The 19199-nt window shown below is 37.2% G+C and overlaps 1 protein-coding gene across 1 annotated transcript in view; it reads right to left on the bottom strand.

Moving 5' to 3' along the window:
- Positions 1–6535: 6535 nt before the first annotated feature.
- LOC150108084 (UPF0193 protein EVG1) overlaps positions 6536–19199 on the bottom strand; it is an 80591-nt gene continuing 67927 nt past the window's right edge. The window contains exon 6 of the mRNA XM_090415948.1: positions 6536–6870. Within this exon, the coding sequence (XP_090272074.1) occupies positions 6748–6870 (123 nt within the window). The 3' untranslated portion in view covers positions 6536–6747. The remainder of the gene's footprint in view (positions 6871–19199) is intronic.

Below are 19199 nucleotides of genomic sequence, written 5' to 3'. Positions count from 1 at the left end.
TCTTGTCACAGGAGGTTGCTCAGCATGTGGCAATTTCAGAATTTGCATAATCACAAGAAACTGATTATGCAAACTACAAAGTTGGCAACTATGACAAATGTAGGAGGCAACTTGGAGCAGTGCCATGGCATAAGAAACTACATAGAATGAATGTCAGTGTATGGGAAGCAGTCAAGGATTGTTTGAGCAAAGGCAGCATCTGAGTGCAGTGGTGTAGCTGGAGCTTTTGCCACCCCTCTCAATACACAAAATGTCAAAATGATGTATAGGGAAATAAATCAAAAAGCTATGTTTATTTTAGAAGTAAAACTTTAATATCAACATTCTAAAATGCTATTTTTCTTGCTTTTCTGTTAGCAAAATCGTCAATGATATTGGGGAAGTCTATTTCATAGTAATGTAGGTAATTCTTAATCTATTTTATTTAGAAAAACTCCTCTCACAACAAGCAACACCTACAGCAATTGTGAGGAAAATTTGCAGTAATATTACAATATTTGGAAATGAGTTCTCTAGACTGTATTTTAGAATTAACTGCAAAAATGCAAAAAGGTTCAAAGTGTGTTGCACACTTCATGTGCAAACTTTGTTTGCTGCTCCTTTGATAAAGGATTAAACAAGAATATCTTGGCATTTAGTTTAATTTATAACCAAGTGAAAAAACTTTCAACCACCCAACTAAAGAGTTTTTTTTTCACTATGTGGTCATGAGGAGGAAAATGATTGTAGACAAATTACCTTGCTGAATGGAGACAGTAGTTGGGTGACTAATGTAAGATGATATCATAAATTTAGTTTAATCCTTTATCCAAGTGTGAGCAAACAAAGTTTGCGCCTGAAAGTATCTTCAGGACTGGGGTAAGGTGGTGCAACACCACAGTGACTCCTTGCAAAGGTGGAGCAAGCTACCAACACTCCTATCTCAGTATCTCCCATAATGCAAAACACATCTCCTTGAGGATATGTCTAAATTTATGCATTAAGGGAAGGGCCACAACCCAGACTAGTTTCGACCTTTATTGAGGTCTCTTCAGTGGGAGCCAGGTCCAAGTGGAGATACCAGGCAGAAGCATTAGCAGGTTATCTCTACCTATAGGAGTTGCCAAATATGGTGTGCCACCCTTTTTTAATACATTACTCTGGATTTAGAGAAAGATGTTGGAAGTTTATTTTTCACTTGGTTAGGGTAAAATAAATTTAGTTTAATCCTTTATCCAAGTGTGAGCAAACAAAGTTTGCACCTGAAAGTATCTTCAGGACTGGGGTAAGGTGGTGCAACACCCGGGCGACTCCTTGCAAAGGTGGAGTAAGCTACCAACAGTCCTATCTCAGTATCTCCAATAATGCAAACTGAAGAGACCTCAATAAAGGTTGAAACTAGTCTGGGTTGTGGCCCTTCCCTTAATGCATAACATTAGACATATCTGCAAGGAGATGTGTTTTGCATTATGGGAGATACTGAGATAGGAGTGTTGGTAGCTTGCTCCACCTTTGCAAGGAGTCGTCCTGGTGTTGCACCACCTTACCCCAGTCCTGAAGATACTTTCAGGCGCAAACTTTGTTTGCTCACACTTGGATAAAGGATTAAACTAAATTTATTATACTCTAACCAAGTGAAAAATAAACTTTCAACGTAAGATGATATCGTTGAACTATTTAATAGCTTATTAAGATGTTCCATCGTGGAAAATGCACAGCAGCTAGGTTCTCGTTCCTGCACCTTGTTAGTACCCATTAGGGGAAGCGAAAGCTGCTATCAACCAAACGCAAGTGATCGAACTAAAATGCTCCCAAATTTCTGACCTAAAGGACCTGTGGCCAAGCCTAAAAATAATATCATTTAATATTGAAGGTTTCTCCAGTGTCAAGCAAGATCTTATTGCAAATATTTGTAGAGATAATGACTGCAATGTGCCCAGACTAGTTTCGACCTTTATTGAGGTCTCTTCAGTGGGAGCCAGGTCCAAGTGGAGATACCAGGCAGAAGCATTAGAAGAAACTCAGAGGAGAAGGTGCTGCAAGACCTTACATCCATGGCATGAGACTCATCAAAGAAATACCCCACGATAAATATGGCAGTGCAATATTTACGAAAAAGAACTTGATCCCATCATCCACTGACTCGACCAACAACAGAAACATTGAGATTATTACGATCACATTTAAAAATATCTCAATCACCATAGTCTATAAACCACCAGAAGAAGCTTTCTCCTTCCCTGACATCCTCCTCAATAATAATGCATACATGACTAATGTTGTATTAGGTGACTTTAACAGCCATAGTGTTAACTGGGGTTACACAAAGTCCAACGAAGATGGAGAACTTGTTGAAAAATGGGCTGAAAACCTTTCTCTAAACCTGATACATAATCCAAAACTCCCTGCATCTTTCAACAGTGGCAGATGGAAGCGAGGCTATAACCCTGACCTCATATTTGTTAGCTCAAAAATATCCAACATCTTTGTTAAAAAAGGTTTTAAATCCAATTCCACATACTCAACATAGACCTATAATGCTTCATTTCAATCCACAATTATGCTTAACACCATCCCATACAGATGACAATTTAATTTCCAAAAAGCAAATTGGAAGGGTTTCATGGAAGATGTTGACCGCCCCATAGAAGAAGTCCCTCCAAACCCTCAAGAGTATCCAGAATTCATAAAAACACTGAGGAAAATTTCCACCAAACACATCCCCCCGAGGATGCCGCACAAACTACATTCCAGGCCTTTCCAGTGACATACAAGCCCAGTATGCTGATTACTTACAACTTTACAACACCAACCCCTTCTCAGAAGAGACTGTCCAAGCAGGAGAAAAATTATGCTCCAACATGGCAGAGGAAAGGCGTTCTTTATAAAAAAAGAAATAGAAGCCCTTGATATGACCCATAGTAACAGAAAGGCATGGAACTTTATCAACAGAATTAGGAAGAATTTCACTAAGCCATATGAGCATCCGCAGGTAACAGCTAATCAAATTGCTCACCAGCTGCTGCTGAATGGAAAATTCACTAAAAAAACACACAAAAAATAAGAGATACTTAGAATCCCAAATGAGGAACAAAATGTGATTCACTCAGATTTCACCATCACTGAACTCAATGCTGCCATAAACCTATTAAAACCTAGAAAATCTGCAGGCCTTGATGATGTTTGTAATGAACAGATTAAACATTTTGGAACCAGGACTAAAGAGTAGTTATTAAACCTATACAATACTTGCCTCAGAACCCTAAGGATACCAACTATCTGGAGGTATGCCAAAGTGGTGGCCTTTCTGAAACCAGGGAAACCCCAACTGAAGCAAAAAATTACAGACCTATATCACTACTCAGCAGCCTTTTTAAACTCTATGAATGATTAATTTTGAATAGGCTACAACCTCTAATCGAACCCCCATCTTATTGCTGAGCAGGCTGGCTTTAGACCAGGCAAATCCTGCACATCACAAATTCTCAACCTCATTCAATATATAGAAAATGGTTATGAGCAAAAACTAGCCACAGGAGTAGTCTTTGTAGACCTAACTGCAGCATATGATACCATAAACCATCTCACACTCAGAAATAAAATATACAGAATAACTAGAGACTCTCGCCTTGTACTCCTGATCCAATCACTCTTGGAAAACAGACGCTTTTACATGGACCTTGGGGGTAGGAAGAGCCGCTGGCACCACCAAAAAAATGGCCTCCCCAGGGAAGTGTGTTATCACCATTACTTTTCAACATCTACGTCAATGATCTCCCCATCTTTTCAGCAACTAGAAATTTTATCTATGCTGATAACCTTGCCATAGCTACTCAGTCAAAAAATTTCAAGTTCATTGAAACTACTCTATCACTTGCTTAAATAGTTTAACCACATACTATACCAGCAATCAACTAAAACCAAACTCCTTGAAAACCCAGACTGGCCTTTTCCACCTTAACAATAAGGAAGCCAAGAGGAAGCTACAGATTTCTTGGGAAGCCTCTAATATAGAACATTCCTGGAAACCAATCTACCTCGGTGTGACTCTCGATCGCACCCTCTCATATAAAACCCACATAGAAAAAACAAAGGCAAAAGTGAATGCAAGAAACAACATACTAAGAAAGCTCACTTCCTCCAAATGGGATGCAGACCCTAGCACGCTGAGATCTTCTCCCTTGGCCCTTTGCTATTCTTCTGCTGAATATGCCTGCCCAGTATGGTCCAGATCCTGCCATGCTGAAAAACTTGACCCAGCATTGAATGAAAGCTGCTGCTTAATTACAGGATGCCTGAAACCAACACCACTAAAAGACCTGTATACTTTCGCTGGTATTGCACCCCCTTCAATTCGAAGATCTGCATTCTCAGCTGATGAAAGAAGCAGACAAATGAATGATGAACGCCACCCACTGTTTGGCCAGACCGCAGTGCCCCAAAGACTAAGATCCCGATATAGCTTCCTGACAACTGTTGAACTACCTAAAAATCTCCCAGGGACAAGTCTTCAACAATGGCTTGCACTATATCCTGAAAATAATACTGGTATTCCAACAGCCGAACATCTTCCACATGGTGCCCACTTGGACTGGAATACTTGGAAAAGTCTAAACAGACTCCGGACGACAGGACGCTGCAAACAAAACCTCATTAAATGGGGGCTACCTCACTGGCCCAGACAATTGTGAGTGTGGGACAACCCGATCCATGGAACACCTTCTTTCTTGTCCCTTTCTTCCATCGCCTTGTGCAAAAGAGGACCTTATATCCTGCACAGAAAGAGCAGTTGATTGTGCAAGATACTGGAGGAATATCTGAACATGTTTATTGTATATAAGTTATGTATAGTTTCCTTTTTTTCATATTTAATTATTATTCCCTGTATAATTCACCTACCAAATCTAAGCTAATCTCATTGTAATGTATCCTAATTTGTTGTAAATCATGTTGTACCACTTACTTACTACTGTACTACTTGTGTTTGGATATGAATTAAAAATCGTGGGAAATCAGGCTTTATTCCTAAAGGGATAAAAAGGGGCAAAGAAGTAAAAGATTTGGGGGTTTACAACTGAGACTGAGGAAATGTGGTCTTCAAAGTTTGAGGAGGAAGGAGATACATTATAACTTAGCAAGAGCTTCTTACAGTATAGATAAAATAAAATTATTTCTCATCTTTTGGGACATTCCTGGAAGATGACCAAAAATCACTGTGGTTAGGAGGCATGTGAAGTTCAGGTTCTTCTCATGGCATGCAGTGAGTATGTTGAATACATGAATAGACTCCCATTAAAAGTCATGAATGTGTCATCAGAGAATGCATTTCAGGAAAAATATGAGGTATTAACACATGAATAACTAAAATCCCTCAATGATCACCGGAGCAGCCATACTAATAATAATAATAAGAAGAAGAAGAAATAAAACCATGATTTGTTCTCAGTATCCATAACTTATTTTAATTGTACTATAACACCAACAAAACTAGATTATAAAAGAATGTTAATCCTTGCTCAGTTCTGAATGTTTTTGTTCAGATTTGTGTTCAGTCAATGTCTGGAACTCTGCATTCAACATGTTGGACAATGAATTGCGGTTTTTAAATATTATTCCTCGTAGCACCCTACAAACGTTCAGTGTAGTGGGTTGTTCAATGTGGGTAGTATTTACAGTTGAGTCCCTGTACTTCCATCTTAGTATGGTATCACTGATTGTTGACCTGGGATGGCCAAATTTCAACAATTTGCCAAACAGATAGGCCTTCAACATGGCATCCTATCACAATGCTTTTTTCAAACTCTGTCAGTTTCCTTCTCACAACCATTTCAGCTGGACACAGTTGCACTGACTTGGGAGCATCATATTCCTCCAAACTATACCAGCTACAAACATGCGACTCATTACATGGTATACAATGCACCTTGCCCATGGGGGTGACCATTGGCTACTTTCCGAGTAGTGTATTTGAACACAGTAAGTTGAAGATTAGATGGTATTTATGTAGTTTAGTGTGATTTCATCTTCAGGTGCCTAAGATCTGACATCTAAGGAGGAAAGTGACCTTCATCAGCTTAAAACATCAGCAATCACAGCACAGTTTATGATATTATCTTTTCTTTCAAAATCAACAGTAATCCATCAGGCTGATCATTGGCCTGGTCAAGCTTCAACATTCACATTGGCTTACTTAAAATTAATCCAATGTTTCCTGTATGTGGGAGGAAACTTGGAAGAAGTGTAGAATGGATTTTTATCCATTTAAGGGAAGACTTACCCTTCTTTTAACCATGTCGCCATCAATATACATAAAATACATCATTTCTCTACACTTAATATCCATCATATATTTCAATGTAACATCAATGGTATTACAATTTTAATATGCGCTTCGCATCCATGGTAACCTTGTCGTATATACATGTCATGGCCAGTTGGGTGGTTAATGTATTATAAAGATTGTGTTTATGTCAAACACTTTGCACTGTTTGACATAAACAGCACAAAGACATAAACTCATTATGTCTTTGCACTGTTTAAAAAAAATTGATTCAACTGAGTTTGAATGTAAATTTATGTCACAAGCTCTGTAAACACTCAAATACAATTATTTTTGATAAACTAATAGCAAACGTTCTGTAGATTGTCTACTAAAAATACATTTGTAAAGAATCTGTAATAACTGACACTATTAAAAACATTAAAATATTTTTAAAATATTCAAAATAGCAATAAGCACACTTTGAATATAAGAAAACCATATTAATTTTACTCTGAGATGTTTGAAGTGGAGGAGCTGGAAGAACATGCACTAGATGATCTAGACATGCTGAAAATTTGAGATAATTCATCACTCCTTGTTTTGTCAATTAGCTCAAGTTCTTTAAGTTTCTAAATAACACAAATTAAAAAAAAAGTCAATCGTATATCTTTATCAGCAAGTAAATACAGCAATCTTTCATTACAATCATTATTTGTAATTATTATTCTTATTATTACATATGTATCTCAATGGAGAGGCTTATTGTGTGTGTGTGTGTGTGTGTGTGTGTGTGAGAGAGAGAGAGAGAGGGAGGGAGGGAGGATGATACTGGCAATTATTTACACAATCACTAAAAAACACATGTACTAACCACAGTGATAACTTTTAATATATAAATATTTCATCCCAAGTATCTTGGGCCATCATCAGTACAGTAATTCAAACAATATTAGTGTTAATATTGTTTGAATTACACAGGGGTGTGAGAGTGCTTGACCTGGTAATAGTATCTGAGAATTTGACAGTAATGAATATGACCATGTTGCCACCTATTGGTGAGAGTGATCATAAGGTCTTGACCTGGGAGGTGGCTAAAGGTGTGAAATTTGTGATTAAGACAGGGTATATGTGGAATTACCGTGCTGGCAAGTATGACAAGCTTAGGAGATTGCTTGGATCAGTGCCATGGCATGTACAACTGCAAGGGCTGGACGTCGATAGAGCATGGGAAATGATCAAAGAGCATTTACAGGAGGTTATGGCTGATTGTATACCTAAGGTCCGAATAGTGAAACAAGGAGGGGTTAAATGGATGAATAACACCATTAAGCTTGAGCTGCAAAAAAAGAAACAACTATGGAGGGAATTTAAAGAAAGGGGTGACCTGCAGGCACATGAACGGTATAAAGTACAGGCCAGAAGGGTAACGAGTGTGGTAAAAACAGCAAAAGCCGATTATGAAAGGAAACTAGCTATGCAAGCAAAAGAGAATCCCAAACAGTTCTTTCAATATGCTGCAAGCAAGAAAAAAACTGTACATGGCAAAATGATTTTAAGGAATGACGATGGTAAAGAGTTCACTGAACCAGTCGATATAGTGGAGTTACTGAGCGCGCACTTTGCAAAAGTATATCATCCAGGTGGTGACGTTGAAAAAATGAAGGAACCATTAGTTTATATGGGAATTGTGATGAATGAAGTGGAGGTGAATAGTCTATTACAGAACCTTAATGTGAATACATCTGTGGGATTGGATGGTATACCGGCACGGGTCTTGCATGAAGCGGCTAATGAATTATCAGTGCCCTTGACCATGTTGTTTAATCTGAGTCTCAGGTCTGGCTTAGTCCCGAAGGCGTGGAAAGAGGGGAAAATAGTTTCACTGTATAAAGGAGGATCCAAGACTATGGTTGCAAATTACCGACCGATCAGCATATCAGGAGTCGTTGTCAAGGTCTTGGAGAAAGTAGTCAAGGGAAAAATACAGGAATGGATTGATGAAAATAAGATACTGTACAGAGGACAGCATGGCTTTGTGAAGGGTAGATCGTGCCTCAGTAACTTGCTCAAGTTATATAACAAGGTGACGGCTGAACTGGATAAGGGAAATGGGTTTACAGTGATACTGCTGGACCTGGCAAAGGCGTTTGACAGGATACCACATGGAATTCTAATCCGTAAACTACAACATATGGGAATGGATATAGGGTTGGTGAGATGGATAGCTGGGTGGTTGATGGAGAGATATCAAAGAGTAGTTTATTCAGGAGTAGAGTCCAAAAAACGGCCTGTGACTAGTGGTGTGCCACAGGGTTCTGTTCTTGGACCACTGTTGTTTAATCTGTTCATTAACGATATAGGGAAGGGTCTAAGTGGGACAGTTCATTTGTTCGCTGATGATGCAAAGTTGGGTAGGGCGATAGTGAATGCAGAAGATGTCAGTCTTGCAAGATGACTTAGATAGATTGGAGTTCTGGACTAAGGAGAATGGATGTCAATTTAATGTGACAAAATGTAAGGTTATGCATTTCGGAGTGAAAAGATTAGCAGCAGTATACCACATTGGTGGAACTGTACTCCAAGAGATTGATGAGGCCAGGGACTTGGGAGTGTTGGTGGATAGGGAGATGAAGTTTAGGGGGCACATTGCGAAAGTAGCTAAATCAGCTCATCAACTCACTTGGTTGTTGAAAAATACCTTGACGAGCAGAGAAAAACAAGTTATTGTACCTCTGTACCGAGCCCTGATAAGACCTCATCTCGACTACTGTGCCCAGATTTGGTCACCTCGGTTCCTTCTTGATGGGGAGGAGGTTGAGAGAATCCAGAGGCGAGTGACTAAGATGATTGCAGGTCTATGGAATGAACCATATGAGAACAGGTTGAAGATTTGTGGGTTGCAGAAACTAGTTGATAGGCGGAAAAGGGGAGACATGATTGAGACATTCAAATTGCTAAAAGGATTCTATAGGATTAATTCAGATGATATTTTTGAGATCAGGACTGGTGGTGGGAGAACTAGGGGACACCGATGAAAGCTGGGCAAGAGCGTGGTTAGCAGGGGTGTTAGAGCTGGGTTCTTTACTTTTAGAGTGGTAAATGAGTGGAATAAGCTGCCAGAGTCTGTTGTGGGTGCTATGACAGTGAGCGAGTTCAAGGCAAGGTATGATAGATACTGTGAGAATGTTGAACAGCTGCGTGAACATGATGTTTAGGGCCTCCCTCGATGAGTCTAAGGACTCCTGGAGTAGCCCGTGGTAATAATAATAATAATAATAATAATAATAATATATCGGTTTCTCTTTATTTATATTATTTATTTATGGTACTCATTTGTTTTATTTTCTATCTTATTCTTTCACTCATTTTATTACTAACTTATTCACTTGTACTTATTTATCTTCTTACTTATTCAAACCTTACTCATCTAAAATCCTACTCGCTGCGCTATTATTATATCTTCCTTTTACTTTATACTTTCGTTATTGATATATAATATACTTCCCTAAGAATGCCTTACTTTAACTCCACCTAAGAATGCCTCCTTTTCAGACACTGGCAAATTTATTTTTTATTGCTGCGCCAGCCAAAGTCCTATAAAATGAGCTTATTCAAAATTCAGGGAATATTCCTAGGTTAATTGGCATTCATTCTAATACACACTAAACAGATACTGGTTCTAATTTCAGTCGTGGCCAATAATCTATTTTTACTCTAACACTCTCATTAAATTCCCTCCCGCTATGGTTCTAAATTTTTGCAAGTGGTAATTTGAATTCTCGAATCAGGCATACACAACAAAACATGTTTATTGGAACAACTTACACTTTACAGCTATAATTGGAATATGATACTAAGCTTTTCAAAATCTCTTGCTAAGTTAGTTACTCAATACTAATTTAACAGAACACTTATAGATTAACTTGGTAATCTCACACAAATTATAAAACATTAAATCTAGACAATTATGTTACTCAAAAATCAAACTATTATTTCATGCTACATTAAAATACATCTCACAACCCGTTACTATTCTGATAAAATTCATCAACAAAATTTCAAACTCACATATAATCTCAGTCACAGCTAAAGTTTTAATTGACATTCCTTTGTTTATCAGAATTACTCTATCTCAAAATACAAATCCTTATTATAGTCCACTACGAATTGTCCACTTAATATGATCTAACACTAATTTCTGTCTCATTCAAACATACAATAAAGCTCTTTATGTTACCCAATCTTTTTCTTCCGAAGGTCTGTTAACGGCCACGTGTTGTTTTGGGTCCTCATTCGATCGGTTGCTTCCGCAATTACGACTACGCCGTCCGTTTTACATTCTTCCCGGACTCGAATCTCACTGCCTCGATACAGTGCATTCTCTGCTCCTACTTGAGTGGGATATCCCTCTCGCTCGTCCCTACTCCGTCCACTAGTCAGGAATCCTCCAAGTGAAGTACCGGAACAACCAGAAAAAAGCCCAACATTATGTGAAGGGTAGGTCATGCCTCAGTAACTTGCTCACGTATTATAACACAGTGACGGCTGAACTGGATAAGGGTAATGAGTTTACGGTGATTCTACTGGACCTTGCCAAGGCCTTTGACAGGATTCCACATGGAATTCTAATCAGTAAATTGCAGCATATGGGAATGGACATAGGGTTGGTGAGATGGATAGGAGGGTGGTTGACGGAGAGATATCAGAGAGTGGTTTACTCGGGAGTAGAGTCCACAAGACGGCCTGTGACTAGTGGTGTGCCACAAGGATCTGTTCTTGGACCACTGCTGTTTAATTTGTTCATAAATGATCTGAGAGGAATAGTTCATTTGTTTGCGGATGATGCGAAGTTGGGTAGGGCAATAGTGAATGCAGATGACGTCAAAATTTTGCAGGATGATTTGGATAGATTGGAGGTCTGGGCTAAGGAGAATGGATGTCAGTTTAATGTGGCAAAATGTAAGGTTATGCATTTTGGGGTGAAAAGATTGGCGGCAGTTTACTGCATTGGTGGAACTGTGCTCCTGGAAATTGATGAGGCACGAGATTTAGGAGTGTTGGTAGATAAGGAATTGAAATTTAGGGGACACATTGCAAAAGTGGCCAAAACAGCTCATCAAATCACTTGGTTGCTGAAGAATACGTTGACAAGCAGAGACAAGCAGGTTATTGTTCCTCTGTATCGAGCCTTGATAAGACCCCATCTAGACTACTGTGCTCAGATTTGGTCACCTAGGTTTCTTCTTGATGGGGAGGAGGTGGAGAGGATCCAGAGGCGAGTGACCAAGATGATAGCAGGTCTGTGGAATGAACCGTATGAGAACAGGTTGAGGATTTGTGGGTTGCAAAAATTGGTTGATAGGCGGAGGAGGGGAGATATGATTGAGACATTCAAATTACTGAAGGGGTTCTATAAAATTAATTCAGAAGATATTTTTGAGAACAGAGCTGGTTGTGGAACGACTAGGGGACATCCATGGAAACTGGGAAAAAGTGTGGTTAGTAAAGGTGTTAGAGCTGGGTTCTTTACTTTTAGAGTAGTGAATGAGTGGAATGCGCTCCCTGAGTCTGTGGTGGATGCTGTGACAGTGAATGAGTTTAAGGCGAGGTATGATAGATACTGTATGAATGTCAAATAGTTGTGATGAATATGATTTGGGGCCTCCCTCGATGAGTCTAATGACTCCCTGGAGTTGCCCGTAATAATAGTAATAGTAATAATTATTGCGAGCATTCACTTTCCCATACGACCCTTCGTCTTCATGCCCCTAAGGTAATCCTCCAAGTCCTAGCTGCCATTAGGTGCTGTATTCTAGGAATCCCGCTTGCGTCATATTCCTCGTACGCTGTAGCTGGCGGCATTACGGCCGATACGTGCGTATGTAACTTGACCTTTGCACTTGTACTCTTAACTTCTTTGGCGAATTATTAAGTTTAAGACAGCTTAATGGGACAAGATTATACTACAATTTCCTTATTAAAATTCATTAATCCTATAATCCTTCAGTTTAACTTTCAACTAGAAGATTTTTCTAGTGCGTTTTACATGTCGTTACATAAATTCCTTTACAACAAAATTCAGAACTGTGTGCTGTCAACCAGGTATTATCTGAGTTAGCCAAATTCTTATGTTAGATTCTGAATGTATAAATTCTCAAAAATTCGTCCATTCAGGATCTAACACTAGGAATAACATACAGTTAGGGGGCATGATTACAATGGAATTTCAATATGCGTGCAGTAATGTGTTATAGAAGTAAAATAAAAATATAACTGAACATAAAAAAAAAAAATTAACATATATAAAGATTATTATGACCTTTTTCTTGACCACTAGTATTAATAAATTAAAGACTTAATTCTGTATGTTAGTCAAGTAAATAATAGTTTAATGTCCGATGTTTCACTGACTAATATCTGTCAGCATTTTCAAAGGATACACTGGTAAGCAATAGAAAGTAACAAAAACTAGGAAACTAACTGACAATTCTAAAAATTATATAAAGTTATCACTGTGCGTGATAACAATATGACACGTGATACAATACGCGTGTCGCAATTACAACATTTTATTTGTTGAGATATTTATTGTAATTTTCATGAAAGTTCATTTCTCTTTGGTTAAATTATCTGATTAGAGTTTTCCATATATCTGGTAGGATTAGGCCTTGATTCTTATTAAGTTACCTGTTGAACAGGCGACTGTATCAGCTTCTTTGAATGTTCTGGAATGGTAGTTCTCTTCTATATAGAGCATATGACTCATATCCCATTCAATATTATGGTTGGTAGAGGCAAAGTGAGAAGAAAGGCCTGATATATCTTGTCTGTTTTCCCTTACATAGTCTATGTGTTCTTTCTTTCTTTTTCAAAACTTCTAGATGTCTGTCCGATGTAATTGATACCGCATGAACAGGGTATGCTATAAACTCCAGAGTATTTGTAGAAAGGATGGCTATTTTTCGGTGATCTTATAAACTTTTGAATGGTCTCAATAGGTTTGAAGGTTACTCTGATATTATATGGTTTTAGAAGAAGAGCTAATTTTTTGGATAAGGTACTAATAAATGGAATTGTTATAGAGCTGATGTATTGGGTTTCATCTCATTGTCTTTGCGCTATGTCATTAAAGAGAATCTTGTTGGTGATTCTTGTAGGGTAGCCATTTAGGGATAGATCTCTGGATATTTTCATTAATTCTTCTTGTAAGTCGCCAGGGTCTGTAGTACACTGTATAGCCTATTCAACAGGTAACTTAAATAAGAATGAAGGCCTAATCCTATCAGATATATGGAAAACTCTAATCAGATCATTTAACCAAAAAGAAATGAACTTTCATGAAAATTACAATAAATATCTCAACAAATAAAACGTTGTACTTGTGACACACATATTGTATCATGTGTCGTATTGTTATCACGCACAGTGATAACTTTACATAATTTTTAGACTTGTCGGTTAGTTTCCTAGTGTTTGTTACTTTCTATTGATTACCACTGTATCCTTTGAAAATGCTGACAGATATTAGTTAGTGAAACGTCGGATATTAAACGATTATTTACTTGACTAACATACAGAATTAAGTCTTTAATTTATTCATTTAAAAAGATTATATTTTTAAATTAATTAAAAAAGATTATTTTACAGAAGTTTGTATGACAATTTCCCATACTTGAGGAATAGTAAGAACATCGTTGCAGTTTAAATTTGGTCTGTGTAATAGGGCTTCAACACTTTCTTTATATAAATGTTCATGTTTATATAAAGATCTATGTAAGAGTTTTGACTTTTCCTAATGGATCCTATGGTTTGGATTTTCAACTTCGTGTTGAGAGAGACCAGATTTCTGAGGTTTGAAAAGACGAATGTGGTCTTGGTGTTCTGAGATGCGTTTCTGAACAGATCTACCTGTCTGTCCAAAGTAAGACAATTTGCAGGAGCATGGAATCTCATAAACGCCAGGTAACATCAGAGGCGAGAGTTTGTTCTTAGGAGAAGGTAACAAGTTATAGATTTGGTTGATGAGTTTGTAAGTAGTGGCAAAATTGTATTTCTTCATAATTTTTGAAAGACGTTCGGAGATGCCTTTAATGTAAGGTATGGGAATCCTATGGACTTCTTGTCTATCACAAGCCTACATTTTCAGGTCGCTACATTCACAATTCTTCCTCTCATCATCCATCTCAGAAATTTGGCATCATTAAATCACTAGTTTCCAGATCACACAAATTCTGCTCCTCTGAAGATTCTCTAAACCAAGAACTAGAAATTATCAAAAATACAGCTATACTAAATGGATATAATCTTAAAACAACTCAAAAATTCATCAATCACTTCCCCACACATCAACCCGGACAAGAAGAAGTCCATAGGATTCCCATACCTTACATCAAAGGCATCTCCGAATGTCTTTCAAAAATTAAGAAGAAATATAATTTTGCCACTACTTACAAACCCATCAACGAAATCTATAACTTGTTACTTTCTCCTAAGGACAAAATCTCTCCTAAATCTATAACTTGTTACTTTCTCCTAAGGACAAACTTAATATGGACAGACAGGTAAATCTGTTCAGAAATGCATCTCGGAACATCAAGACCACATTCGTCTTTTCAAACTGCAGAAATCTGGTCTCTCTCAACACGGAGTTGAAAATCAAAACCATAGGATCTATTGGGAAAAGTTGAAACTCTTACATAGATCTTTATATAAACATGAACATTTATATAAAAAAAGTGCTGAAGCCCTACTACACAGACCAAATTTAAACCACAACGAAGTTCTTACTATTCCTAAAGTATGGGAAATTGTCATACAAAATTGTGTAAAATAATCTTTATATATGTTAATTTTTTTTTTGTTTTGTTCAGTTATATTTTTAATTTACTTCTATAACACGTTACTGCACGCATATTGAGATTCCATTGTAATCGTGCACCCTAACTGTACGTTATTCCTAGTATTGTTTGAATTACTGTACTGATGATGTCCCAAGATACTTGGGATGAAATATTTATGTATTAAAAGTTATCACCATGGTTAGTACATGTATTTTTTAGTGATGAATTCACAACAGGTTTCATTATATAAAAATATTTTCCCAATACCTATCATACCTCTCCTTAAACATTTTCATGTTAGAGCATTTGCAAATACATCTGGTAATCCATTCCAGTTTTTCACCACTTTCCAAGCAAAAAATCTAGTCCTCACAGCCTTGCTAACATTATATATTATTATTATTATTACCCCAAGACCTCATGGAGTCAAAGACTCATCTGGGAGGTCCTTTTATCACACACACAGCTCATCATACCGTTTTATACTTACAAAACTTTCAGGCAGTGACCCTAGTTCTCTCTCTCTCTCTCTCCCCCTCCCTGCAATCATCTATTATGCTCCTTATGAGGCTCACCTTAGTCAATGATCTCTGGATCCTCTTTACCACTTCCTCATCTCAAGATGCCAGCCATATCATAGACTTCTAAAGAAGAATAATAACCTCCCTATCTCTACTTGTAAATGTGTTCTTCAACATCAGAGTAATCATATAAGCCATTTTGCAAAATTTTGTGATATGCCTTCTGAACTTCATATCCACCAACACCTACAAATCATTAGCTTCGTCAACTTCCTAGCATGCAGCTGAATTAGTGTAATACACAGCATATAATATTTTCATCCCAAAGTGCATAGATCTGCCACATTAAACAAACAATCATTATCCTTTTCTTAAACTGAAATTAAACTTAAACACCCTACAGGATCTAGACATTACCTTTATTGACTACTATCCACCAAGTTTTGCATCATCAGCAAACAACCAAATACTCTATTTTGAATCACTGCCTATGCTGTTAACATATAAATTAAACAGTAGTGGTTCTGGTACAGAGCCTAAGACACTTCGCTAGTCACTCTCATTCTCCTGGATTCTATTCCACCATATAACACTCTCTAGTGTCTGTTTGTCTGTCAGCAATCCCTAATCAGTATCAACTGAGAAAGTGACAAAAGCATGTTTCCCATATGCTGTAAGTTTGCAGAAGAAAGAAGTGAATGAGTTAATTGCTTTGGATGATCCCCACTTGCAAAGTGATCACTTAGTAATGCAACTCTTTCTTCTGCTTCTATCACTTTTCTATCACTGATGATTAAAGTTTTCCTTCCACTATTCATACTTGGATGATACATACTTGCAATGATCACTTTTTAATTCAACTGTTTCTTCTGCTTCCATTACTTTTCTACCACTAATGATTAAAGTTATCTTTCCACAATCTTATTCCTCACATGCTGGGATGATTGGCCAAGTGGTTAGTGGATCCACTCTCCGGCCAAAAGGCTGTAGGTTAGAATCACGCCTGGGTATAGACATTTGTGATGTTCTTCATTCATTCATACATACAAATATCCACTCTCCTAAGATGGACTGGGTTATCATAGGAAAAGTAAATCCCATCCCCCCGCCTAAGGAAGGAGAGTCCTCAGTAATGAGAGAAATCAGAGGCATATCTCATACTCACTAGATAGGGTAATTATAATATACTTAGAAACTGCTTAGAGCAGTATAATGGATTGAAGAATTGGAAGGAAGAAAAAGCTACTTTAGACATATTTGTTAGCAGCAATGGCAAATTGCATCTCTCTAGGATTTTCTTTAGCCTGCCTAGCTAATTTTCTTGCATAATCTGGTTTAGTCCTCCTTATCATTCTGGTCAACCTTTCTGCCTACAGTATGTGTTGTTCATAAGCATACTGATCACTTTTTTCTTTCTATTTCCTTCACCATATTTTCTCTTTTTTTTTGCAGCTCTAGATTTATGATGCTTTCCATCCATTCAACTCACACTTAGTTAACCACACCCAGTTCAGGAGTGAACTGGGTGTACAGTGTGATAATGCTTGCCTCAAACAACCTCTGGTCATTTCTTGTGACTACTGATGTTTCTTCTCTCGTTAAAATTATATTACTTAAAAATTCCATTATATCATTTGTATAAGATACATAATTTGGAAATCTATACAAAAATTTTCTTTTTTTTTTACAAATTTAATTATCTATTTTGCTTTGATGAGCATCATCAGAATATAAAACAAAATGTCATCACTCTCCCAGACAAATGCCAATAGTTTTTTCAGTTGGTTATAAATTAAATTAAAGATACCAAGAAATTATATTTTTGTTTAATCCTATATCTAAATGCAAGCAAATAAAGTTTGCATGTGAAGTATCTTCACAACTAGGCTAATGACTTAACATTAATTGCCTTAGTCTTCCATAATGTATTATTGGAGATGTATAATGCTATGCATTATGGGACCAAACCTGGTTTCAACCATTACTGTGGTCTCATCAATGGGGGATGCTAGACCCAGAAGAAATACCAAGGCTGAAGTATTGCAGGTCATATTTCCACATATACAAGTAGTGAAAACGTGTAACACATTATTAAAATACTCTGGATTAGAGCTAGATGTTGAAACTTCAACATCTAGCTCTAATCCAGAGTATTTTCTTATCCTTCCCAAGATCTATGATCCCTTCCCTCCCCCACTTTCCAAAGCAAAATTCCTCCAATATACCTCATTTAAACCTTATTTCATTTTCTTTGGCCAAAGTGCATAACTTTACACTTAGCCACACTGAAATAATATCCTATTCTTTAGTCCAAAGCAGCAACCTGTTCCAATCCACTTGTAACATCACATCAGAACTTCTTAACACTGCTCTTCTTAATTTGGCATAATCAGCAAACAACTGAATATCTCCCCCTCTTATACCCTGAATTATATCACTGATATATAAATTAATCAACAGTTGTTGATTAATTGATCAAACTACAAAGAAGTTTGTATTTCCTCTGCAGTTAAGATTTTTGACAAATTAGTAAGAGCTTATACACAGAATTGATGGAATGAGGATAATATTATTTATGAAGGCCAGTGTAGATTTGTTAAGAGATGCTCTTCTTTTATTAATTTGGTTGCTTTTATAATAAAGTAACAAGAGTAATTAATGAGGAAAAGACACATGCTACCATTTTTCTGGATGTTATTATTATTGTTATAGAGATCTTCAGAGAGCCAAGGACTCATCCAGGGAAGCTGCATATTGCTTACATCAACTGTCATGCCTTTTCTTAAATTCATGCACACTTCCTGCACTCACCACCTCTAAAGGCAAGCCATTCCAATAATGCACTATTCTATGCGAGAAAAATTTAGCTTGCACCCCCTTTGTTGACCACATTCATTCTCAACGTCTATGGATTTCCTCTCATCCTCTCACCACCCACCATAAATGAAAAATTCCATCTATTGGTATCTTGTATGACTCATTCAAAGGGATTAACATCTACAAAATCTCAATCTATTCTCATAATCTATATTCCACAGTTCCAATATCTTAATATTCTCTTTTACACCCTCTCCTCCTCTTCTCTGTATATGCATCAGCTCAAAAACCAGGAGACCACATCTACACACATGAATCCAGGTGAGGTCATATCAAGGCCTTGTATCCTTACATGTCCTTATCATTATATGTCAATGTTCATTTCAGCATTGCAATTATTCTCTGAGATGTATTTACAATCTTTGTTATCTGTCCCCTGAACTTCAACTTCCTATCTACTAAAACTCCAAGGTTCCTAGGCTGATCAGTTTCTTCTAGCATAATCCCACCAATACAATACAATATGGCATTGGATATCTAATCACACCAAAGTGCATGACCTTACATTTATTAACATCGAACTGACAGCCATTTTCACTTGCCCACAATTCCAGCCTATTTAAATAGTTCTGCATGACAATCGCATTATTTTTACATCATCAGCAAATAGCTGTATGCCGCCTGTTTGATCCTTTCCAATGTCATTAATGTAAAGATTGAATAACAATAGACCAAGAATTAATTCCTGAGATTGGACCAATGACTGATTCCTAAGATACA

Source organism: Typopeltis vanoorti, chromosome 3 (assembly GCF_054136105.1).
Source record: "Typopeltis vanoorti isolate ZY-2024b chromosome 3, IOZ_Tvanoo_1.0, whole genome shotgun sequence".
NCBI lineage: Eukaryota > Metazoa > Arthropoda > Arachnida > Uropygi > Thelyphonidae > Typopeltis > Typopeltis vanoorti.
The sequence above is the reverse complement of the archived record's forward strand: the minus strand, read 5'-3'. Positions and strand labels throughout refer to the sequence as shown.